This window comes from Nyctereutes procyonoides, unplaced genomic scaffold (genome assembly GCF_905146905.1).
Source record: "Nyctereutes procyonoides isolate TBG_1078 unplaced genomic scaffold, NYPRO_anot_genome, whole genome shotgun sequence".
Lineage (NCBI taxonomy): Eukaryota > Metazoa > Chordata > Mammalia > Carnivora > Canidae > Nyctereutes > Nyctereutes procyonoides.
Window position 1 is genome coordinate 15,628,628 of NW_026575051.1, and position 27,365 is coordinate 15,655,992.

The 27,365-nt window shown below is 34.5% G+C and overlaps 1 protein-coding gene across 2 annotated transcripts in view; it reads left to right on the forward strand.

Moving 5' to 3' along the window:
- Positions 1-27,365, forward strand: part of CD2AP (CD2 associated protein) — a 141,071-nt gene that overhangs the window by 63,066 nt on the left and 50,640 nt on the right. For both annotated transcript variants that reach the window (XM_055330370.1, XM_055330371.1), the window contains exons 4-6: positions 893-993; positions 3,968-4,088; positions 25,623-25,810. In XM_055330370.1, the coding sequence (XP_055186345.1) occupies positions 893-993; positions 3,968-4,088; positions 25,623-25,810 (410 nt within the window). The remainder of the gene's footprint in view (positions 1-892; positions 994-3,967; positions 4,089-25,622; positions 25,811-27,365) is intronic.

Consider the following 27,365-nt stretch of genomic DNA (forward strand, 5'->3'; position numbering starts at 1 on the left):
AATCGTTTTTTTTTTTTTTTTTTTTTTTAGAAAAAATTTTATTTATTTAAGAGAGAGTGAGCACAAATGGGAGGGAGGGGCAGAGGGAGAGGGACAAGCAGACTCCCCACTGAGCAGGGAGCCCAACCCTGGGTTCAGTCCTGCATATTGGGATCATGACCTGAGCCAGACACAAGTACTTAACCAAATGAGCAAGCCGGCTTCCCCAGTGATTCAGTTTTAAAGATGGGAGTGAGTCTGGGTTCTCAACTCTTAAAAGACTTTGAAAGAAGTTGAGAAACACAAGACTGGATGGTTGTAAATGATCATTACTTATGTGAATAAATGAAGCTTGTTTGAAAAGTTAAAATTATTATCTTTACCTATGTGAGTTTAATTTTTATCTGTCAGAAAATAGAGCTCTTTGAAGATAAGATACATTTTGGATTTGTTCATTTTGGGTCTTTTTAACAACAGACATTCTTAAATTTTAGTGCATTTTGGGTATTTTCAGTCTTTGATCAGGAAGTAGTCTAAAAATTACTGGCTTGGAAGACAGCTTGTCTGTGAAGAAATTTGTTGTGTGAACTGTGTCTTTATTGTTTATATTTTTAGTCTCAAAATTGGCATTGGATATTTTACTTTGGTCTAATTGGTGGGATCAGTTGTATAAATAGATTTCATGGCCGGGAGCCTGTACCTTATTTGTAGTTGGTCTAAATTTATTTTGGCATGTGTAGATTGTAATGTGAGAGCAAGGTGAAAAGCCAACCAGAGCTACTGTGGTTAGCTGCTTAGAATGCTTACATGCATAAGAATTCTCTGACAGTCAGTGTGGTATAGAAATAAAGATGATGTTGTTTGTTTTAATGATCTTTCTTAACCTAATCTTTTGCTATTTCATTTCTTTTAGAGACCAAGAAGCGTCAGTGTAAAGTTCTCTTTGAGTACCTTCCACAAAATGAGGATGAATTGGAGCTGAAAGTGGGAGATATTATTGATATTAATGAAGAGGTAAGGAAAACATGTGCTAGAGATAAAGCAGCAATTGGAATTGATGCTCTGGGTATTAGAAAACTGCTTTATAAGAATATTAATTTTTAATTAGAATTTTTTTGCCACTTTTGTATTTTATAAAAATCTTAAGATACAGGTTTAAAAATGGATCTTTAATGGCTTAATGCAAGGTTTTTTTATCTGTTGTAATAAATTCTTATTCATTCTTACTATACCTGATATTTGTGTACTGTTTTTGTGTGTGTTGACTTTAGGAATAAAAATTTTTTTAAGCTAAAGATTAATGTAATCTAAGTAGCTAAGAATAAAAGTAAACATTTTCTTTCATTCTGAATTCACTTTAGGCCCAAAGCAGTAAAATAGAAGGAATTTTGTCTTTTGCATAGCAGAGGGATACAAAAACAGAATATTATAAAAGCTTTGCCTTGTTTGAATTATCACATTCAAATGTGAATCAAAACCACTTTTCTCACATTTTAATATCTTAGAATGAGATTTTAAAATATGGTAGACATAACTTTTTTCATATCTCTGCTTTTATCGTTAAGAGAATATTAACAATTTATTTGGCATTGAAGATCTCATTTTCAAAGTATATGTTTTGATATCATATAGTCATAGAGATTGATATCATAACATCCATGTAATGTAATTTATCACTTAATGTTTATATTAAATTCCAATGTATTTATATAAGACAGTTTTGTTTCCATCAGGTGGCAATATTAATAATGTTTATTGAGACTCTATGTCTGAAGCATTATGCTAAGTGTTTCACATTTATTATTTTAAGTTTCTAAACAACCTAAGGAGACAGGAATTTTTATATCCATTTTATATATGAAGAGATGGAGTCATGGAAGATAAGTGATTGGCTGTACTGGTTACTGTTGCTGTGTAACATGCTGGCCCAAACTTTGTAGCCAAGAACAGCTGTTTTATTAGGTTCATGTGTTGTGTGAGTCAAGAATTCAGGTAGGGCACAGTTGGCATGGCTATGCCTCTGTTCCGTAATGCCTGGGGCCTCATCTGGAAAGACTCAAAGTTTGGGTGCTGGTGGAATTGGTACCTAGAAGGCTTGAAGACCGTTTCTGGAGACTATTAGGTAGCTTCTCCCTTTGAGTTCGCTTTCTCACTTGGACTTACTGCATGGCATTTCAAGGCTCTTAGTGACTAACAAACATTTCAGTGAGTATGGTGATAGCCTTTTATAATCTGACCTTGGAAGTGATAGTGTCACTTTCACCACATTCTTGGGTACAAGCATGTCAAAAGCCAGCAAGGTTGAAGGTGGTGGGGACAAAGACCACCACTTCTTCATGGAGTGTTAGGATTACCTTGTAGATGATCATGTGGGATAAGAGAGCTTGTTTCAGCCATTTTTGCCCAAGTCCATACATATAGGATGCAGAAGAGTCAGAATCCAAATCCACATAGTTTGAGTCATTATTCTTTACTGCTATCTATCCTGCCTCTTAAGAATTCCTTAGTTCATAGGAATTATAAGGTTATTTACCTTAACTACTCAGGTGGTGCCAGTTTGGGATTGCAGTGTAGATAATTGGGTTTCCTGATGTTTTTCTCAATTTTATCTGTTGCTTTTTGGTCACCATATCTATCATCATGGTTTGAAGAACTCTCAATCCTGTGGTGTCTCCTTAAGTCTGCAAAAAAATTCTGAACTCCTCACTCTTACTGCCTTCCATTTCTCTCTCAAACCCCTTCTATTCTAGCCATCTTGTATTTCAGCTGTATATATTCCAGGAATAATTCCTTTATTTTTATGTCACCATATTTATCACTTGCTTTGTAACTGGAAAAGTCTTATTCAGCCTTTAATATCCAGCTCTTTTGTCATTTCCTTTTAGGGGAACCTTTTTTGAATCTTTTAAGTCCTCTCTTGTGCTCTTATAGCATTTTGTTCATAACTTTTGTTGTAGCACCTCTTACATTATATTGTAACTATCTGCTTAGTGTTTGTTTTCTTCTTTAGATTGTTTCACTCCAGGGCAGAGATTTCTCATATGCAAATTTCAGTCTTTTACAAGCAGTTAACATCTTGGCTTACACATAGTGTGAGTGCCTGTTGGTTGAATAATTTACTAAAGTTTGCTTTGTAATTCTGAATTAAAACAGATTTTAAACAGAATAAAGGGCCTTTTCTAGTAGTGTTATTTCATGTACTACTGTGATGTGAATTTTAACAGTGTATAGTTTACTTAAATTTTTTTTACCTATTAATATCTTTTAGCATCCGTAGCAGAAATTATATATTTTAAAAGTTATTAAATAGTATTAACCATGAAAATTAGTAACTTTGATATTAGTGAATATATATATTTTTCTTAAGAGTTTGGTTTCTGAGGATATTTCTGGTTGAGGTAGGGAGAAGTGTTTAGGGGAGCCTAGCATTTGGATTTTAAAAATGAATGATTTTTTTTCTTACTTGGATTAAGATTCACTGTTTAAGTTAAAGGTTTAGTAATTTTATGTTCCATTTGGGAAGTTATATTCTTGTATTCATCAACCTTTTTCCAAATCAGAATTTTCATCTACTTAAATAATATATGAAATATATTACAAATATTGAAATAATTACAAAGGGAGGCTCAGTAGGGTTAAAAGAGTGATGTTCCAGAAGAGAGCTATGTACTTCCTGCTATTAATACCTTATTCTGGGTTATCTGATATTTTTATAAAAATTATTTACATCATGGATTGCAATTGATTACAAATTCTCATTGTAAATGTTGTAAAGTGCTCCTGATAATGACTAATTGATCAGTCTAATCAATTTAGATTTAATCTACTTACAAAATGTTTTTCACCGTTGTTTTCTTACAGATCTAAGGGGATTATTTTGCATAACTAACTTTGTGCTCATTCAGTTATGTAGCTTAATTTTCCCATAGCAGGAAGATTTTCAACTTTAGAGAAATTTTTATTATTTTTGAGTTGTGAACTCTTTCAGGTAGAAGAAGGCTGGTGGAGTGGAACCCTGAACAACAAGTTGGGACTGTTTCCCTCAAATTTTGTGAAAGAATTAGAGGTAACAGATGATGGTGAAACTCATGAAGCCCAAGAGGATTCAGGTAGATTATTTTAAAAATTTGAATAGATTTAAATAAAATTATATATGATCTAGTGTTTGGTGTTTTTTGGAAACTGTTCTTGTTGAACTATGATCTAATTTTTTTCTACTTTTAAAAAGCAGCTTCTGACAGGGACTTAAAAGAACTAAATATCCAGGCAAATAATTTAATATCTTTTCCTTCTTTGAAGTCGACTTCAACCCAAACTAAATGTTTAGTACCCTGATTATGAATTGATACTACTTAGGTTAATCTGATTTCTTCCCACTTAAGATGTCCTAATATAATGTTTTAATTTGAGTTTGCAAATGGCCTAACTACTTCAGCGATTTTAGAAATTAAAAAAAAAAATCTTGCTTTTGTTTTTGTTCATATTCAGATAATAAGTTACATTTTTTTGTGTAGCTAGAATGTCATTTAATTATTTTGTGATTGCCCTCATTTATAGGCTCACCCACAAATTCATCTTAAATTAAAAGTATGAGAACAGGGACGCTTGGGTAGTTCAGTGGTTGAGCGTCTGCCTTTGGCTCAGGGCATAATCCCAGGACTCTGGGGTCGAGTCCCACATCAGGCTTCCTGCATGAAGCCGGCTTCTCCCTCTGCCTATGTCTCTGTCTCTCTCTCTGTCTCTCATGAATAAATAAATAAAATATTTTTTTTAAAAAAAGTATGAGAATATTTTATCCCAAAGCTAAATTTAAGAATTTTTGAGAATTGCTATGGAATTTGGTTGTTTTTTTTTTTTTCAAGGTCTATTTATATTTTAGAGACAGAATGTGTGTGCATGATCAGAGGGAAGTGGAGAGGGAGGGAGAATTTCAAGTAGACTGCACTGAGCATGGAGCACGATGTGGGACTTGATCTCACAACCCTGAGATCATGACCTGAGCTGAAACCAAGAGTCTGACACTTAACTGAATGAGCCATCCAGGTGCCCTTGTTTTGTTTTATTTTTTAAGAGAGATTAAATTCATAAGTGGTAATGTAGGGATAAGTAGGTCTTTTTCTGTATGGAAAAATATGTGTAGTGAGGTTCAGTATATTTATGAAAATCAAGACATTAAATATTGGCAGTATTTAATATTGATAATATTTTTTAATCTGTAGTTCACATACAGATTTAATTGTTCTAGTAAATGCTTTATATAGCTATTTTTTTTTCCCCCAATTCCAAACAAGACCTTGCAGGAAATTTATTTCTCAAGTTTCTCTGGAATAGTTTCCCAGTCTTTCTTTGTTTTTCTTGACAGTTTTGAAGAGTTTAAGCTGATACTTTATATAATGGATCCCAGTTTGGACTTTCTTTCTGATTTTTCATGATTAGTTTCCGGTTGTATTTTATTAACAGGGTTACAAAATTATGATATCTCATTGCATTGTATCAGGAGGCACAGAATGTGTGCTTTATTTTTGGTGATATTAAATTTGATTACTTTGTTGAAGCTGTGATGCCATTGTAAGTGTACTTTTGTTTTTCTGTATAACTGATAAGCATCTTGTGGGGAGATACTTTGAGACTGTAAATATCTGTTTCCTCATCAAACTTCACCCAACAGTTTAAGCATCCATAGATAAATTTGCCTGAATCAGATACTTTAATGGTATTTGCAGAATGATGATTTTCTGACTCCATCCCATCTTTGTTTATTGATATTCCTCTCTGAAGAGCTTTTCTTGCTGCTCAGTTTTTGTTTATTAGTGTGGACTCACTGGTGAGTTCTGTTTACTCACTAGGTATTAATCAGTTACTGTTACTTATTTTGGCTTGTGAAAGCTCCTTCAAATTAGTTTGTGTGATTTTTTTTAAAAAATCAACTTTATTGGAAATATACATACAATAAAGTGCCTATCTAAAATATACGGTATGATGAATTTGACAAATGTCTACATCCATGAAAACCACTGACACAATAAATGTACAAAACATTTGCATCACCCCTAAATATTCCTCATTCCCTGATACAGTCCATCTCTTTTACTGCCTCTGGTCTCAGGTGACCATAGGTCTGCTTTTTTCTCATTTCTCTGCTTTTTTCTCATCTGAGTTTGCATTGCCCTGTCCTCTGAACAGGTCTTCATCATTGTTTGAGCACTTTGTTACTTTTTAATACAAAATATTCCAGGCTCATGTTGAACTTTCCCTACTTCATCCTGAAATCAGCTACTTATCCAGGCACTCTTGGTTTCTTTTAGAGAAGTATAGTAGTTAAACACTGAGATCTGAGCACAGGTGTGCTCATTGAACTTGGAGTGATATTGCTTCTGGGCACTTTTAGTAGATAAAACTGGGGAATGATTACACATGTACAAACATGCATTTCTTTTATCTCTACCTACATGCCTACCTATTTCTACTGGTACCTCTAATTCTAGTTTAATACCACAAGGTACATTCTAGTCTACAGTGATTTCATCTTTTGGCCTATCAGCCATAGAGCGAATGAAATAAATAATTGAGTTTGCTTTTATATTTAATCATGAGAGAACTAATGCTTAAAAAGCAGCATTCGGATCTTTGATGTTATCAGTAGATTGTTGGGATGAGTATGGAAAAACAACATGAAAACAGTCTCTGAAATGATATACTGGAGACCTTGGATTTTACTTAAAAAGCAGCATTCGGATCTTTGATGTTATCAGTAGATTGTTGGGATGAGTATGGAAAAACAACATGAAAACAGTTTCTGAAATGATATATTGAAGACCTTGGATTTTATAAAGTGTCAGGGGAAAATGTGTTACTTTACATAATCATGAAATACTGCTAATTGTTCTGGAAACTAAACCATATAAAACAGATCTAGTAATGATGAATCACATATTAAGGAAAAATTGCCAGTTAACGATTAATAATACCACATTTTCCGGAAAGGGTTTTAGGAATCAATTTTAGTAATAATTAATAGGTAACAGAGTGAAGGTATAAATCAGTCTGGTGAGTAGTTTGAACTCTAATCTTATTTTTAGAATAAAGTAAATGACCTTAGGAAGCAGTCGAGGCCAGTTTAATCAGTGAATGTTTTTTAAGCCTTTATGTGCTTAGTGCTAGGTTGGTTTTGTGAGGGCACAGAATCACCCTCTGCAGTCCAGAAGCTTAAGGTCCTAGCCTCTGGAAGATAGTTAACTCAAACTAGTACATATCAACCTGGAGTAAAATGATCTGAATATCAGAGGTGCTGGTAGAAGATAGATCTAAACAAAATATATTGCTTGTTACTTAAAAAAAAAAAAAAACTTGGCACATTTTCATCTTTTCCGAAATGTTCCAGGAAACTTTAGAAATATAATCTCCAACTCTGCAACTATCTTTTTTTCCTTTTTTTTTTTTTAAAGATTTTATTTATTTATTCATGATAGACACAGAGAGAGAGAGAGACAGAGAGGCAGAGACACAGGCAGAGGGAGAAGCAGGCTCCATGCAAGGAGCCCGATGCGGGACTCGATCCTGGGACTCCAGGATCACGCCCTGGGCCAAAGGCAGGCGCTAAACCGCTGAGCCACCCAGGGACCCTCTTTTTTTCCTTTTTAAAAAGATTTTATCTATTTATTTGACGGAGCGATCACAAATACCCAGAGCTTCAGGCAGAAGGAGAGGGAGAAGCAGGATCCCCTAGGAGCAGGGAGCCCGATGCAGGTCAATCCCAGGAGTCTGGTTGGGATCATGACCTAAACGGAAGGCAGACGCTTAACGGACTGAACCACCCAGGCACCCCTGATTACAACTATCTTAAAGATGTTATTTTCTAAACTCCTGTTCTTTGCTTCTAATTATTCTTCCGCTTGTTTTCCTCTATACAGGCTTTTTTAAAAAATTGTTAATTGTTATAAAAAACATATAGAATTTATCATCTTGACCATTTTCTTAGCATCAATTCAGAAGTGTTATGTATATTCACATTGTCATGCAATAGATCTACAGAACTTTTTCATTTCACAAAATCAAAACCCCATACCCATTAAGTAACTCCTCATTCCTTGCTGCTAGAACCACTATTCCACTTGTTCTACGAACTTGACTACTTTATATAAATGAACTCATACAGTATTTGTTTTTTAGAGATTAGCTTATTTGACATAGCATAATATTTTCAAAATTTGTTCATGTTATAGCATGTGATAGAATTCCCTCTTTCAGATTGAATAATCTGTTATATATATGTACTGCATTTTGTGTAGCCATTTATCCATCCATGGATGTTTGAGTTGTTTTTACCTCTTGGCAGTTGTGAGTAATGCTGCCAAAACATGGGCATACAAATATTTGAGACCTTGTTTTCAATTTAGATAGTCACCCAGAAAAGGGATTGCTGGATTATATACTAGTTCTATTTTTAATTTCTTGGGGGGAAATGCTATATATTTTCCATGGTGTTTGTACCATTTTACACTTCCACCAACAGTTGTATAAGGGTTCTAATTTTTCCACATCCTGAGCAAACACACTTTTTTTTTGACATTAGCTATCCTAATGGGTTTGAGATGATATCTTACTGTGATTTTGATTTGCATTTCTCTAAGGATTGGTGATCTTGAACATCTTTTCATATGTTTATTGACCATTTGTGTATCTCTTCAAGTCCTTTGTTTTTTAATCAGGTTATTTGTGTGTTCTTTTTTCTTTTTGTAATTGAGTTTCAGTAATTCTTTATATATTATGGATATTAATCCCTTATCAGATATATGATATGCAAGTATTTTTCTCCCATTCCATTGTTTTCTTTGATGAGGGAAAGTTTTTTTTTTTTTTTAATTTTATTTATTCATGAAAGACAGAGAGAGAGAGATAGAGAGAGAGAGAGGCAGAGGCACAGGCAGAAGGAGAAGCAGGCTCTATGCAGGGAGCCTGACGTGGGACTCGATCCTGGGACTCCAGGATCATGCCCTGGGCTGAAGGCAGGTGCTAAACTGCTGAGCTACCCGGGCTGCCCTGGTTTTTCATGACAATAGTCTCATTTTTCTATTTTTTCTTCTGTTGCTTGTGCTTTTAGTATCATATACTCAAAGGACAGGTGATGGTGGAAATGGAAAGGTTGCATTATTCAGGAAGCTGGCAAGGTGGGAAGATGGTGGACTAATTAATATATCAAAGACCATCTTCACTGTCCAGGCAAAGCTGGAAATTTTAAAGGGGTAAAGTATGGGAAAACAGGAGAGGGGCAAGAGAAGCAGGAACCCAGGTGGTGTAGCTGTATTGTTGACATGACCCTGAATGGACTTGCTGGCATGAGCAGCAGCTGTTTTTGAATGTAGTCAGGCCTTATCGTCTGGGAAAGTGTGGTCCTCCAGTCCTCAAGGTCAGTGGTCTGCAAATCTCAAGGAAAGTAAGTTAGTTCTGCTGCAGATCTAGGGATTTAGGTCAGCAAGCAAGGTGTACATAACTTAAAGCAAGGTTAATAATTACCCTTAAGACCCATGGATATGCTGTTACAAAGAGGTAGGCCTTTCCCCATTAAGTGGCCAAGCCTGGGATGCCTGGGTGGCTCAGTGGTTAAGTGTCTGCCTTTGGCTTAGGGCATGATCCTGGAGTCCTGGGATCAAGTCCCACATCAAGCTCCCTGCCAGGAGCCTGCCTCTCCCTCTGCCTGTGTCTCTGCCTCTCTCTCTCTCTCTCTCTCTCTCTCTCTGTGTGTGTGTGTTTCTCATGAATAAATAAATAAAATAAAAAAAAATAAGGGGCCAAACCCTTGTTCAAGTTCATTTGACCAGGCTGTGTAGATGTTTTATCATGTTACCTATGACTATTGGACATGTTTATGTTTTTCCTCTTCAGTAGACTGTCAGCCTTTTATAGGCAGAGACTGTTCTTTTTCTTTGTTTGCTTATTGCTTACTATAGGGGTCCAAAAAATGAATAGCTTATGATCTGGTTACTTTTTATTCCAGAGTATTATATTTTTTCTCATGTCCCTTACGTGCCTTTTTATAGTGCCAACACTTTGGGGAGGGAAAGTATAAACAAAACTTCATAATTTATAATGAAACAGGTAGCCCTCATACCAGTTGACTATGTCATCTTTTTCCTGGAGCACAAGGGAATGGTATTGGTTATTTTTAGGGAGAGTAGATGAGTCTCTGCTGTGGTGGGTTAGCCTACTTGCATGGAGCAGTCTGCTGTTAAAATTAGGGGTTGATCATTCAGCATTTGTGGGTAACTATTGTATTCTTCATCTGACATGCCATCTTGATTATATATAGAGGGTAAGAATATTGCTTTCTTCATGTTCTTGGTTCATACACCTTTAAGAAGCAGGTAAAAACTTATACTCTGAAAAATATGCATAAATCATGAATAAAATTTCATATATTAGCTCATCTGTTAAATAGTTCATATATACACATATATACACCTATACATATATATGACTAGATCATATATTCTTTTGGTTCAAAAACCAGTATATAAAAAGATATACATTGTAATACTTGTTTCTGTCCACTTAGTTGTCTCTTTTGCTCTATATCAGAAAGCATTTGTACTTTCTTGCTATTATCTTCCCAGTATGTGTTTATGCAGGTATCCACAAAAACATATATTTGAATATTTCCTTCTTCCTTGAACAAAATGTAACATAGTGTGTTGTTCAGAATATGCTGCAGTGAAAACAACCTGAAAATCATGGTGGCTTAAAACAAAGACATAGTCATTTAGGGACTTTAATAGGGTCTCCTTTTTGACACATGGCTTAGGCACAGAGGCAGTTGAAAGGAACATAGCTTTCAAAGTTTCTACTCCAAATTTTCATATATTACTTCCACTAATACTATATTGGACTGTCATGGCTATGCCTGAGTGAAACAGAGTAGGTATATAATTTTCCTAGAAGGTGGGGCACTTAATGTGAATAATAATGCAATCCACTGCATATCCTACCATGGATCCTCTATTAAGAATCCCTTATTCTCATTGGCCTTTCAAGGGAGCTCACGTGTATTCTTAGCTCTGTATGTGTGCTAAAAACTAATGAACGCTAACTTCATGGGTATTTGGTGTGAGTAGTGTTGGCCAGTAAGTAGCCTTCTGGAAGGTGCAAATTTCCATTTTAAGTCACCTCTCATTTCTGAGTGTTCTTCTGTATATTTTCTTACCTTTGCAGTGAACTTTTTAAGGTTCTAAGTTTCTCTAAGGTTTTACCTTAAACTGTGTGAATTAAAGAAACAACTTAATTCTTTAACAGCTTATGTTCTCTTTGGTCAGCTTCTGTCTAGTGTCTTTGTTTTAATCAGTACCTTATAAAGCATGCCTTCATTTTTCAGATTATGTATAAAGAGAAACTGGCTTAGTACCTGGAAAGTTTTGAAGCATAGTTGATATTAGTTCTTTCTTACCACACTTTTATTTTTACTTCTTTACCCCATTTTTTTCCTTTAATTTTCCAGTGTAAAGCAAATGTGAAGTTAACCATTCTGAATAGTGACATGATAAAGTATTTAGCAGAGCAATTTTTTCACTGGGAGTTACAGTCGGATCAGTTTGGGATGTTGAAATCATTCAGCACAGATGCTGATTACGTTGAAACACAGAAAATCATTGAGATAGGAAGATATATAAGAGTCATAAAATCATATACTTTTTTTTGTTCTACTTATTTGAGATTGCTTGGTATTCTAAAGTCAGGACTCATGTCTTAAAGATGTATAAAAACCATTAGAGAACAAACAAGTACTGAAAACATCTGGCTTAAATTTAGTGGTATAATTATTACTTAGCTGACTGTCCCCTGAATTACTTCTGATGCATATTGTTGCCCATATGTTTCTTAGGTATCGGATATTCTAATATTTGTTTTTAACATTTGGGGCACCTGGGTGGCTTAGTCAGTTGATCTTGGTTCAGGTCATGATCTTAGGGTTGTGCCTGCTTTGTGCTCTCACTGGGCCTGGAGCCTGCTTAAGATTCCCTCTTCCTCTCCCTTTGCCTCAGCCCCCCTCAAAAATTGTTATGAATTATTTTATGGTAAAATGATGCTTATGATGCCGTGTAAATTCAGCTGTTAAAATTTGTACAGGGGCAGCCCGGGTGGCTCAGCAGTTTGGCGCCGCCTTCAGCCCAAGGCCTGATCCTGGAGACCTGGGATTGAGTCCACGTCGGGCTCCCTGCATGGAATTGGCTTCTCCCTCTGCATGTCTCTCTCTCTCTCTCTCTCTCTCTCTCTCTCTCTCTCATGAATAAATAAATAAATAAAATCTTTAAAAAAAATAAAATTTGTACAAAATTTTAAGGCTATATGGGATCACTAGCAAAAGAAATAAAATTTAAATTTATATTATATTTACAATTTTTTATAAACTTAAATCTGTGTAATTGTTAAATACTTTGGGTACTTTCTTGCACTATTCAACCTTATTTGAATTTTAGTAACTTTGCAGAATTATGTCTGTTAAAAATATACTTCCTTGCTTGCTTAACCCCTTTAAAATAACATTGCATTCTAAATGTGGAGCTTTGTGATTATGGGTTGGGAAGTCAGTGGTTGAAGTACACTATAATTCCCTTTTATAAAAAAAACTCTAATTTTTAGGCAGGAAGTTTTTGCATATTCATTTGAATACCAGGAAGTGAGTGGCTTTATAAAAACTTTAGAACTCTTGTGATAAAAGAATATAGATCTTTAAGTTTTAAGAGTTCCATCTTATGCATTATGATTTACAGAATTGATGTCTACTATTCTTATCTCCTAATGAAGTGTAACATACCTTGTATTTGGTATTTTTACAGTCTTTTTAGTCTGTTTTACTTTTTTAGATAAATATCTTCTAATACTCAATTTCAGGAAAAGCTTTACTTCTGTAAGGAAGTGTTACATTTCCATTTTTATAATGAAATGACTCCTTTTTCATTGTGTCAAATATATGTAACCTTCTTTGTTTAGAGCGTCCTTCATCATCTTCTACATTCCACTTATTTGTTTAAGTAAGACTTGCTTTCAATTTTCCATGTTCTATAAAGCCAGTGACTATAGCTTCTGTTATTTTCCTCCCTTGTATAAGTCTTCTCCCTGCCTTAAGTCTATAAAAAAAAAAATCTCCATTTAGATGTCTAATAGGCATCTCAAATTTAAGCTGGTCAAAACTGATCTGTCCTCTCTGCACCTAGATTTGCTCTATACAGTCTTCCTCATCTGAGTTAATGGCAGCTTCATTATTTAAACCAAAGAATTGGATTCATCTTTAACTCTTCTTTTTAATCTCACATTCTACACTTGATTCATTAACGGATTTTGTCACCTACTAAATAAATGTACAGAACTATTTTCTTTTACCACTTCTCTTTCCCTGTGTAAGTTATCTTTTGCTGTACAGTTACAGTAGGCTGTTAATTTGCCATTACCTGCCTCCTAAATGTTAATGTGCTTATACTCTAGTAGGTACATATTTTACTTAGAGTAAAAGTCAAAGTCTTTTTAAATTGGCTACAAAGCCCTCTGACCTGGCACCCCCGATGCCTCCCTTCACCTCTCTGACTTTGTCTCCTACTTAACTCTCCCCTTTATTCATGTTGGTCTCTTATAGTTTTTTAAGAATGTCAAGAATATTTCTGTCTCACCGCCCTTGCAGAGACTTAGAACTTAAATGAGATCACCCTAGGAGACTGTCTAGGGGAAAGAAAAAGAAAAGAGCTTTGGACCAAGTTATATATATAGCAACAGTTATAGTATGGGCTTAGATAGAATTATTAAAAAGACCAAGAATGTAGAGAGAAACCTGTGAGTTTGTGGTAGTTAAGGGAAGAGAGTTTTTCAGGGAGGAAGTAGGCAGTAATGTCTGACATTCTTTGTGAGGTTAAGATAGGTAAGATAAGAGTATATGGAATCCTGGATTTAGGGATGGAGGGATCATTAATGACCTGGATAAGAGCAGTAAAGAAAGGTGATTGGGAGAGAAGCCAAGTTGACTGTGGAGGTGGAGAGTGGAAGAAGGAAGTATAAGGCAGTGCAGCAGTTGAGAACAACATATATTCAAGAATGTTTTTGTTCTTAAGAGGAAAAGTCTGGATCATTTTTAAATGTTAATGGAAGAGAACAAATAGGGAGAAATTAAAGATGCAGATTCGGAAGAATGGACTTTATCTCAATAGGATTAACCCAGAAGGTAGAGGGAATGAAATTTACATTGTAGGTATCATGATTAGTCTCAATTGATTGGAGACTAGTCAGTGCCAGGAAGCTGAGGGAGAGATGTCTGACTTGTGATTTTTTTTCTGTAAAAGAGGAAAGATACTAAGAATGACAGGTCAGAATTTTGAGGAGATTAAAAGGGTCACAATAGTTAAATGTTTGGAGCCATGCATCCTTCTGGGCTTTACTGGGCTAATAGAGGGATGCCTGGCATAAAATGTTTAAGAAACCTTGATGGATTGTTCTTCAGAAGTTCTGATTTCTTAAGGGTAGAAATATTCATTCTCTTAGGAGGAGTCAGCAGTGTTTTAATTGGATTATTCAAACTCTGAAAAAGAAGATAGTGCTTATTGCTAGTGGGGCACCCGATCCTTGTGGAATGGTGGTATGCACTGGTGGTGCCAAAGGTGATGAACTGATATTTGGTGGTCTCCAGCTTGGTCTGAAGGATTTAAGGTGGTGCACCCTTACTTTGGTGTCTGTAATCCCGCATTAGCATTCATCTTGAATGACTTGAAATAAACAGCTTTGTAAGGAAAATTGTTAAGGGGCTTTGATGCTTTTACTGGCAATGTATTATGAGTCTTTATAAATTAGGTTATAACCAGAATAGTTTCTAAAGATTCTGTTTAGGAGCTAAGGAATACAGATTTTTAACTACTTAAAAAACACACAACATTTTCTTAGGAAACGTAGGATTGTTTTTAAAATCTTTGGATGATGGTAAAAGATATCCTTTGGAGTAAAAAAGGGGAATTTGTGCCAGCAACTTTATAGATTCTAAGTACTTCCACTTGGTTTACAAAGTTCTCCATTTAGTTTAATAGTGACCTTGGATTACTTTCATTAAGTGCTTTGTATTTTCATCAAATTTCTACTTTGTGGTTGCTTGGGTGGCTCAGTGGTTGAGCATCTGCCTTTGGCTCAGGTCGTGATCCCGGGGTCCTGGGATCGAGTTCCGCATTGGGCTCCCTGCAAGGAGCCTCTTCTCCCTCTGCCTGTGTCTTTGCCTCTCTCTCTGTGTCTTTCATGAATAAATAAGTAAATTCTTTAAAAAAAATAAAAGTTTCTATGTTGTATTACTTTTCATTAGCACCCAGTATAGCTCACATAAAGATTCTTGGTTTGTTTTTTTGCCCTCAACAATTTTATTTTGGGACTTTTGGTTTTAAGTGATTTTATATAGAGGTACAAGCCATCAAATGGCTTTTGTTAAAGAGATTTAATGAAAAAGGAAGAAAGAATTTTAGGCCTAATAGGAAGACTTGCTTTTTATGTTACTTGACCGACAGTGGCATGTAAAAAATGTAGATAGAATTTTCCTACAAGCTTAAAAATTCAAGGACAGTCTGACAGATACATTAAAGTATATAGGCATAAAAATGTTAGGAATACCATACAGGTAAGATTTCTGTTTTGTCTGATTACAAAACCTCATTCTTGGCCGCTTCCCCATATACTGCTCTTCTTTTCTCTCCGCCCATTCTTCCTTGTAGTGGTTAAGACATTTTCCTTTTTATATTTCTTCTATGTGATCATGCTCTCTCTCTTACTTGGATGGTGCTCAGCAGTACATCTTTAAACTCCTTAAAAATAGTAGATACTGAACCAGACACTGTTAAGTACTTATAGGAGTCAGTTTAGTTCTCACAGCAATCCTATGAAGAATCCTGTTTTATAGGTAAGGAAATTGGGCACATACAGTGAAAGAGGTGATATGAATCAAGAAGGTTTGACTCCAGAGTAATGTGCTTTATTATTACACTATACTGCTTTCCAACCATTGATTTAATAGTCATTATAGTAGTTTTGACAATTTTCAATGAGCTGTAAGTAACCTATTAGTATTTAGATATTTTTAATATCTAGCCATTTATTTTAATGGTATGTTTTAATGACTCCAGTAAAGTTTATAGTCACTAAATCTAAAAGAAAATTTTCGTTTTTTTTTTTTTTTGAAAATTTTCGTTTTATGGAATCATACCTTAAAATAATTTGATGAAGTTACCTTTATTTTTGCATGGCTTATTAATATATATTGTTTCACTTTAAAAGGCTGCTCTGTGGGCAGCCCGGGTGGCTCAGCGATTTCGTGCCGCCTTCCGCCCGGGGCATGATCCTGGGGATCCAGAATTGAGTCCCGTGTTGGGCTCCCTGTGTGGAACCTGCTTCTCCCTCTGCCTGTGTCTCTGACTTTCTCTCTCTCTCTCTCTCTCTCTCTCTCTCTCTCTCTCTGTTTCTGAATAAATAAATAAAATCTTAAAAAAAAAAAGCTTCTCAGGTTAGGTACCTCATAACACTCTTCTACGTTTATCTGACAAGCTGGTTGTTGAAGATGTATATTACAATATTTAGGCCACATTTCAGCAGTGAGGAAGTAAGTGTAAAATTACCTGCCCACCATACAAACTGGGAAATAGAATAAATTATGGAAAACAAATATTTTCAGACAATAGGCAGCACAGGAATGAGTTACTTGAGAAAAGGTGAAACAAGGAAAATCTTTTCCTGGATTTCTACCAGGAGGAAATTTTTAGACTGCAGTGCAGGAAGGGTAAATGTCAGCAGAAGATTGTCAGTTTTGTTGAGGATTTAGAGTTGAGTTCAAAGAAGCCAAAGTAGTCAGAATTGTGGAGCTGCTCACCGAGAGAGAGAGAGAGAGAGAGAGAGAGAGAGAGAGAGAGAGAGAGAGAAACGCTTCAGCAATGTGATTAGGGGATTGCCTTGAGTGTTTGGCTGAATATCTGCGAATGCATGGAGTGAAACCAATGAGCTTAGACATGAACAGTTCATGAAGAAAAATAAATCACTGGGATTAAAATGAATAGTTCTTGGTGCTTACGCAGGGTCAAGAATTGTTTGAACTCTGGCTTTGAGAGACTTCATTAAATGCATTGGACAATTCAGTGGAAGGGTGAAGTGAGAGTAGATTGGCATTCAAGTGGAAGCTATTCTAGTTTTATCCTGAGAAGGCTTCACACTACTATGCAGGTACTTAACCTGTTTGCTAGAAAAAAATCAGCACTCTTGAATTCAGGGTTTCTCAGCCTTGTCACTAGTCATATTTGGGCAGGATAACTCCTTGCTTTGGGGTCTTCTTAAGTATATTTTCAAATTTCACATTGATAGCATTTAATTATTCTGTAGTTGAGATTGCCAATTTATATGCAAAATTTTAAATGTGAAGTAAAGCAATTGAAGAAAAAAAATGAAAAACAAACCTTATTACAACTATACGGTCTCTGTCACCACACAATGCCTTTGGTGTTAGGAAGAGGTAAGAGTGGGGGGGGGGAGGGGAACAAGCTTTTCCAAATGGTTACCATGGAAAACACATGCAATGCAGAGGTTAGTCTACACAAATGATTACCAAATCTCCACTTTCTTTGCTCAATTTAGGAAGTTAATATCTATCTCTCTCAAAGTTTGGGGCATTATTTTTCCTGGTCTGGTATGGTCAAATTCTTGTGCTTTCACTTTTTCTCGTTTCGCGGTCTCTAAGTACAGAGAAGGCACTACCCAATAGGGAAATGGCCACCCAATGAGGCTGGCATCTGGATTATGGGAATGGCGTATTATCAGAATAAAAACGCCTAATTTCTTAAAATTCTTAATGAGTTTTATAGAATAGTACAGCATTTCCCTCAAGCTACCAAATCTCCATTTATTCCTATTACATTCATTTATTTGTACTTAGAGTTGCTAAGTACTAGACCTATATGTATCAATATTCGTGAGCTGGAAAACACATTGAATTAAAAAGATAAGTTGTAGAGCCCTGTGCACAGTATGATACCATTTAGGCAAATTTTTAAGAATCAAAATAATATGTATTTTTTGATAAATGCCTATATATGCAAAAACCAGAAAAATACATACACAAAGCTCATAATAATGTTTGCCTCTAGTGAGAATAAATGAGATCAGAATGGCAACACTGTGGTCAATGTGAGCTTGACATTATCTGTAATACTCTAATTTTTATGGCAATGAATTCCTATACTTGTCTTGCTTTGGGGTCTGTCCAGTGCATATAGACTGTTTATAAACATCTCTGATCTAAATCCATTAGATATCAGTTGCACCCTTCAGTTATAATAACTAAAATTGTCTCCAGACGTTCTACATATCCCTTGAGGGATAAAAGTACACCAGGTTGAGAATCACTGTTTTTTAAATTTTTATGTTTAAAATTTTTAAATTTTCTTGCGGGGAGTAGGTGGCAGAGGAAGAGTGAGAGAGAGACTCTTAAGTAGGCTCCATGTCCAGAGCAGAGGTCAATCCCACAGCTCTGAGATCATGACCGAGTCGGATGCTTAACCAACTGAGCCACTGTTTTTTAAAGGATTACAAGATTTAGCACTCAACAGCATTAAATAAAATGAATTACTATCTGTATATCAAGAAGTAGCAAAATGTGACCCACAATTTGGAAGAAAAATTAGTTGATAGAAAGTGGACCAGAAATGATGGAATTGGCAACAAAGATATTAAAATAACTATTAATAAAACTGTTCAGTATGCCCAAGGATGTAAGGGAAAATATGAAGAATGAAATAAACAGAAGATATAAAAAAAAAGAATCAAATGAAACTAATTACAAGAAATGAAAAACACAGTATCTGAAAAGAATTCCTTCTCGTGGAATTTTAACAGTAATCTAGAGAATGAAGACAAAATAATTGAACTTGAACACATAGCAGTAGACTCCAAAAATGAAGCACTAAGAGGAAAAAGACTGCAGAAAATTTGGGATAATTTTAAATAGTCTAACATATAGCTAGAGTTACAGAAAAAGAGTAGAGAAAAGGTGGTCAGGAAAAATAGTTGAAGAAAAAATGTTAAAGTAGGGCATGGCAGCCTGAGTGACTCAGTGGTTTAGCGCCGCCTTCAGGCCAGGGTGTGATCCTGGAGACCCAGGATTGAGTCCCAAGTCGGGCTCCCTGAATGGAGCCTCCTTCTCCCTCTGCCCTGTGTCTGTGCCCCTCTCTCAGTGTGTCTCTCATGAATGAATAAAAAAAATCTTTTTTTTTAAAGAGTCTTGAAATATGTCCAGATTTGATGTAAACTATAAATCCACAAATTCAAATAAGATAAAGATACACACACACACACACACACACACAGGGCTTGCAATGGTATACCATAATTAAGTGCTGAAAATAAACAGTAAAGTGAAAAGTCTCAGGAATTAGTGGAAAAAGGACACTTCAAGTAGAGAAAAATTGAGATAAAAACCACATACAATCATCAGAAACTAAGTATGGCAGAAGACAATGGAATCTTTGAAGTGCTAAAAGAAGAAAAGTGGTCAACTCAGAATTCTGGTTTGGTGAAAATATTCTTCAGAATAAAGGTGAGAAAAAAGTTTTCAGACAAGCAATAATAGAAAATTCATTGCTAGCAAACCTGCAGCACTCTAAAGAATTAAAGTTCTACAGGAAGAAAGCAAAATGATACTAGGTAGAAACTTGTATTTAAGTGGAATGAAGAGTGATAGAAATATAGGTAAATATGTGGGTAAGTATAAAACTCTGTTTTCCATTTTTAAAATTTTTAAATGATGTATTAAAATAATATATTATGGGAAATATAGCTTATGTAGAAGTAAAATGTATGGTAACAGTAGCTGTAAACACAGAAGAGATGAAATGGAAATGCATCCATTGTAAGGCTGTTACATGTGAAGTGGTATAATCTTATTTGAGGGGATCCCTGGGTGGCGCAGCGGTTTGGCGCCTGCCTTTGGCTCAGGGCGCGATCCTGGAGACCCGGGATCGAATCCCACGTCGGGCTCCCAGTGCATGGAGCCTGCTTCTCCCTCTGCCTGTGTCTCTGCCTCTCTCTCTCTCTCTCTGTGACTATCATAAATAAATAAATTAAAAAAAAATAAATCTTATTTGAATGTAGATTTTGGTGAGTTAATGATTGCATATTGTAAGGCTAGAGCAACTCTTAAGAAAATAAAACAGTAATAATTAATAAGTTAATAAAAAATGCTAAAAAAATACTTAGAGACATCAAATACAAAAATCAACTCAAGATGGATTAAAGTCTTGAACAATTGCCTAAAAGCATAAAACTCCTAGAAGCAAACATAGGTGTAAGCTCCTTGACATCAGTTTTGGAGATGATTTTTTGGAACTGACTCCAGAAGCAAATGCAGCAAGAGCAAAAATAAACAAATAGGACTACTTCAAACTTAAAAGCTTCTCCACAGAAAGGAAACCCATCAACAATGAAAAGGCAGAGTATGGAATAGGAGAAAATATGTGCAAATCATATATCTTAAATTCCTTTGTCCCATGTATCTTATAAGGGGTTAATATCCATAATATATAAAGAACTTACCCAACTCAAAAACATGATTAATAAATGAACAGAGGATCCGAATAGGTATTTTTTTCAAAGAATGATATGCAGATGGCCAAAAAATACATGAAAAGGTGCTCAACGTCACTAATATTCAGAGAAATGCAAGCCAAAACCATAATGAGATCACACCTCACACCTGTAGGAATAGCTATTATCAAGAAAGCAAGAAGTGCTTGAGGATATGGAGAAAAGGGAACCCTCCTGTACTGTTGGTAGGAATGTAAATTGGTGCAGCCACTAATGAAGATAGTATGGAGGTTCCTCAGAAAATTAGAACTACCAGGTGATCCAGCAATTCCATTGTCTGGTCATTTACCTAAAGAAAAGGAATACACTGATTTGAAAAGAAATCTACACCCTTGTGTTCATGGCAGCATTGTTTATACAATGGATAAAAAAAAGTTTTATAAATATGCACAATGGAATATTATTCAGCCATAGAATAGAAGGAAATCCTTGCCATTTGCATCAACATGGAAGGACCGTGAGGACATTATAAGTGAAATAAGTCAGACAGAGAAAGACAAATACTGTATGATCTCATTTAGATGTGGAATTTAAAAACAAATGAACTTAGGGATACAGAGAACACAGTGATGGTTGCCAGAAGCAAATGGTATGGGATGGGTAGAATGAATAAAGGTGGTCAAAAGGCACAAACTTTCAGGTTATAAATAACTTCTGGGGATGTAATGTACAGCATAGTGACTATAGTTAATAAAACTGTATTGTATATTTGAAAAGTCATAGAAAAATAGATCTTAAAAGTTCTCATAAGAAAAATATTTTGTAACTGTATGGTGATGGATGTTAACTAATTAGACTGTGGTAATCATTTCATAGTATATATACACATAAGTAATCGTTATTTGTATACCCAAAACTAGTATACTATGTCAATTAAAAAAAGGGGGGGATATATAGCAGAGGCCACTGTCTTTATGTGCACACATGAGGAACGGCCATGTGAGGGTATAGTGAGAGGCAGCCATCTGTAAGCCACAAAGAGAGATTTCACCACAACCCAACATGCTGCCACTCTGATCTTGAACTTCTGAAAAAATAATGTCTGTTGTTAAAGCCAAAAGATAGAAAAAGGAACAAAGATCATCTGTGTAAATAGAAACAAATAGCAAGGTCATGGATTTATACCACATCAGTGATTACATTAAATTTAAATGGTCTGGGGGTGCCTGGGTGTCTCATTCATTGTGTCTGACTCCTGATTTCAGCTCAGGTCTTGATCTAGGATTGTGAGTTGAAGCATTCATATTGAGCCCTACACTGGATATGGAGCCCACTTAAAAAAAAATTAAATGATCTGAAAACTCTTAATTGAAAGACCAATTGACTGGATAATGTGCGGCCTACTAGAAACTTGCTTGAAATATTAAGATACAGGTTAAATGAAAGGAAAAGGGTGTTCTGTGCAAGGCATAAGCAATTTAGAATGGTTACATTAATATCAGTGTACTTTAGGAAAAAAATTCCAGGAATAAAAGGAACATTTCATAATGATGGAATCAATTCGTAAAAATTATATAATAGTTCTAAATATGTATAACCTAATTTTATTCCTTTTCATGGTATAACTTTGAAGTTCATGAGACAGAAACTGCCAGAATTGAAAGAAACAAGCAAATTCACACATAGATTTGAACATCCTTCTCTCATTTATTGATAGAATTAGTGGACAAAAAAATTAGCAAGGATGTAGAAGACTCAAGTAATCAAATAAGTGGATCTAATTTATATTTATGAAATTGTTAACCCACCAACAGTAGAATACACATTCTTTTGAAGAGTACATAGAATATTTACCAGGTAGACTCTTAATCTTCGGGCATCAGACAAGTCTCAGAAATTTAAAAGGTTTACAGTCCTATACAGGAGGTTTTGTGACTCCAGGGGAAATATTTTAGTAATAGATACTTGGGAAATTCTCAGTTACTTGGAAATTAAGCAATACTAATAATCAGTGGATCAAAGAAGAAATTAGGGGGGAAATTAAACTGGTTTTTCAAAGAAAAAAATGGAAATAACAATCAAAATTTGTGGAATGCAGGTAAAACAGCACCTGTACTTTCAGTGCTAATACTAGAGTAGAAGTCAGTAATCTTAAGTTTTTATATTTGAAATCAGTAAAAGAAGAACAGAGTAGACCTAAAATAATTAGAAGGCAGGAAATGAGAGCAAAAAACTATGAAATAAAAAACAGACAACTTTAAAGAAAATCAAGTTCAACAGTTGAGTTTTTTGAAAAGGTATAAAATTGATAAAGCTCTAATGTTGCTCAAGAAAAAAGGAAAAAAATATTACCAATAATCAGACATGAAGTGTCTGAGTAACAACCAGATATGAATAATCACTACAGATCAGACCTCAGACCTCATAATGAAAAAATATACTCATAAATTTGATGATTTAGATGTATACATTCCTTGAACAGTACACCTACCAAAATAGAAATAGAATAGTCTGAATAGCACATGAAAAAATTTGAATTCATTATCAAAAGTCTTCACACAAAATACTGTTGAATTCTATTAAGGATTTAATCTTACACAAAGTTTTTCAGATATCTTAGGTTTGTATGACTTTGTTATAAAAATCTGATGAAGTCATGAAAAAATGAATTACAAATCATTATCTCATGAGCATAAACAGAAATCAAAACATTAGCACATCAAGTCCAGCAAAATATGATAAGGTTATACATTATGATTAATGGGATTTATCCCTTTGGTTCAAAAGCAAAATATGTAAAGGTTATACATTATAGTTAATGAGGTTTATCCCATGGATTCAAAAGTTAACAGTTTAAATAATAGTCATCTCAGTAGGTACAGAAAGAGAATTTTGCGTATTCTTTTTTTTTTTTAATTTATTCATGAGAGACATAGAGGCAGAGACACAGGCAAAGGGAGAAGCAGGCTCCATGCAGAAAGCTCAATGTCGGACTCGATCCTCGAATTCCGGGATCACCCCCTAGCCAAAGGCATCCCAGAGAATTTTGTGTATTCAACACTTAATTTCACTAAAAAAGCTCCATAAGAGCAACAGAAGGGAACTTTCTAAATTGGACAAAGCTCATCTGTGAAAACCGGCAGCTAACATTCTTAATACTAGAGAAATAGTGATAGGTCTGTACAATGGAATACCAATCAGCAATAAAAAGAAGTGGAGTATGAATACATGGAACAGCATGAGTATATTTTACACATTCTGCTTAGCAAAAGCAGCAGACAGGAGACTTACGTGTGTGATTAAGTTTATTTGAAACTCTGAAAGATATTTGTGACAATGAAAATCAAGGTGTGTATGAGTGTCCATTTGGGTTGACGGAAGTATTCTGCATCTTGATTGTTGTGGTTCCATAATGCATACATTTCTCAAAAATTACTGGAATATCCATATAAAAGTGGTTTATTTTATTGAACGTAAACATTCTAATAGACTAAAAATATATTACAAAAAATGTGGCTTAAGCTAATATTGAAAGTGGTTAGAATAGTTATTTGTTGGCATTACATTTAATAAAAGTTCCTTTTAATTCTCAAATGTTTCAGATGTGTGATTGGAGGCTTTTGATTCAATAATAATTTATTAACAATATTTAAACTACAATTATAGTTTATAAAATAGTAATTTAATAATTCATTAATCTAATTAATAATTTAAAATATTTGGTTCTAAGATCATCTAGAACTCAGTTCAAATGTTGGCTTTGTTGCTTAGTACCTCTATGGCTTTGGAAAACTTCTTAACATTTCTTTGCGCAGTTATTTTCACAATGAGGAATAGTAGTTCTTTTTTTTTTTTTTAATTTTTTATTTATTTATGATAGTCACAGAGAGAGAGAGAGGCAGAGACATAGGCAGAGGGAGAAGCAGGCTCCATGCACTGGGAGCCCGACGTGGGATTCAATCCCGGGTCTCCAGGATCACGCCCTGGGCCAAAGGCAGGCGCTAAACCGCTGCGCCACCCAGGGATCCCAGGAATAGTAGTTCTTAATGTTAAGCCTATGAGTGGTTATGTAAGTTAAATATAATTCATGTATAGTGCTTAGCAAGTGCCTGGTATAGATTAAACCCTGAATAAATGTAGCTACCATTTTTATTAATTGCCTTGTTATTTTTACTGTTAAACTTCAACAGATTTTGTTAGTTCAGTGAACTCATATCATGTGTTTTTCCCTAACCGTCAACCGTGATATACTTTGGAACTTTTTTTCTTAGATTTAAGGCCCTTTGGGAATCTGATAAGAGCTAATGCTGCTTTTACCCAGAAAAATAAAGTGAAAAAAATACCCATACAGTTTTCCATGGTTTGTTCATAAACTCGTTAAAGTCTAGAAATAAGATCCATTGCTACTAATAAGCAGATTATAGAAACAGCTTTCTTACTCATATAATATTAAATTTCTTTTAAAAGTTTTTTATGATTTAAATTTTTATTGCTTCAAATTTAGACATGTTATTTCATGTATGAGTTAAAATGATCTTAAACTTTTAGAAATAAAATAGACTTTAAAGAAAACATTTGCTGATATTACTGGTTGTTATATTTGGAAACTCCCCTACTTTGATCAGATTGAATCCTATTTTTAGTATATGTGCTGCCAAAGTGAGCACAATCAGACTGAATCCTGTAACTTTTAGAAATGGTTAATTTTCTCTCTAATGTTTTGATCTTACATTGTGTCATGTTTGTCCAAGAGCTGTGAATTTTGACATGCTTTTATCAAATGCATAATATGTGTGTTTAATATATATGTATAATATGACTGTATAATATGACTTCCTGGATTTCTTAATTAGTATCTTATTAATTAAATATATCTAAAATTGTTACCATTCTAAACAATATCCAAAAAAATCAGTTTAAGTGAATTTTACTTTTTTAGATATTTTAGTGCTCCCATCATTTAATTTTTTCTTTTTATTTTACCATTTTTAATTAGGAGGTATACATAAATACTCTGGAAGGGAATATCAGATCTTTGTGATTCTACATTCTTCAAAAACAAATTATTCTTTCAGAAACGGTTTTTACTGGGCCTACCTCACCTTTACCGTCTCCGGGGAATGGGAATGAAACTGCACCTGGATCAGTTACACAGCCAAAGAAAATTCGAGGAATTGGATTTGGAGATATTTTTAAAGAAGGCTCTGTGAAACTTAGAACAAGAACATCTGGTAGTGAAATAGAAGAGAAGAAAACAGAAAAGGTAGTAATAATGAACTTTACTTAGATTAACTGCACTCGCTAAGGATTTTTTTTTTTTAAGATTTTATTTATTTATGCATGAGAGACACACACAGAGAGAGAGAAGCAGAGACACAGGCAGAGGGAGAAGCAGGCCCCATGCAGGGAGCCTGACGTGGGACTCGATCCTGGGTCTCAGGATCACACCTTGGGCTGAAGGCAGCGCTAAACCGCTGAGCCACCCAGGCTACCCTCATTAAGGATTTTTTTTAACATGTAAAAGTCAGTTTACAACTCTGTTTTAATTCCTTTTTTGAGATTGCTAATAATTGGTTATGAATGAGAAGACTTAGAAACTGTTTGCAATTATATAGAGATTACTTTAATGTTTTACAAAATGAGAACATTTCCTGGTAAATTTAATGTGAACTCTTGTAATGGAAACTTTAGAGTTTTTGGTTATCATAGGTAAAAGTAGAAAAGGCAATTTTTTTTTGTTTTGCCTTTTAAAAGCTAAAATTACTTTTTTTTTTTTAATTTGAAGTAGGTCTAATGGGTCATTTTAAAATGGATTCACAAAAATAAATAAATAAACAAATAATAAACAAACAAATAAATAAATAAATAAATAAATAAATAAATAAATAAATGGATTCACAATGAAATACTAATTCCACTCTACTTAACTTTCCTCTGATTGTCAGCAGTGGTGAAATCTGCTAATCTCCCTCTCAAAATATATGGAAAAATTTATTTTTCATTAGCATTTCACTGGTGTTGTGAAATAAATCAAAATGAATGTACCATAAATTAAGACATGTAATAACAGATTTATTTTATTTTTTACCACTTGGTGAGATCCTTATTTATTTTTTCCTTCCAAATTAATAACAGATTTTTAAATAAATGCATTAAGTCTTTGTTTTGGAAGAAAATAGGTGCAGTTTCTAGAACATTAATTGCAAAGCTATTGTTTCTGAAATTCACACCTTAGAGATACAGACGAGTACCTACTTCAGTTAGTTTTTTCCATTGACTTTTTGGGTATTGTTTCATTTAGTTCTCAGTTGTATGTTTATATTTAACTCTTAGAAGAGTTTAAAGTATTTGGGTGTTTGCTTGCCTAATTCAGCTGTATTTAATTTATAAGATTGTTTTGGTTAGTGAAATACATTCTTAATTTTTCTTCTAAGGTGGTTAGTTTCAACATATTTTTTTCTTTCCCAGCTTGTTACATAGTTTTTCATGTAATAATGATTTGGATTCAGGAAAGAGAATTTGTACTTTCTACCTTACCTTTTCCTAGATCTGAGACTGTGTGACAATTAGATTATGGGGCTTAATTGATTCTTGGTTTTAAAGGTAAAGATTGGAATTCTTGTGGTTTTTGGAATGGTGCTGTATAGCAATATAACAGCCAGGAATGTTGGAGAGCCAGTGTTTGCATTATGATAGACACTAGATAATCTGGGGCTCTTTTCAAACTCTGAAGCTTATGGTTTATATAATAACTTTATTTCATTAATGATTACACTAGTATTCTTTCAAATGTCACTTAAAATGTTCACTACTCAAGA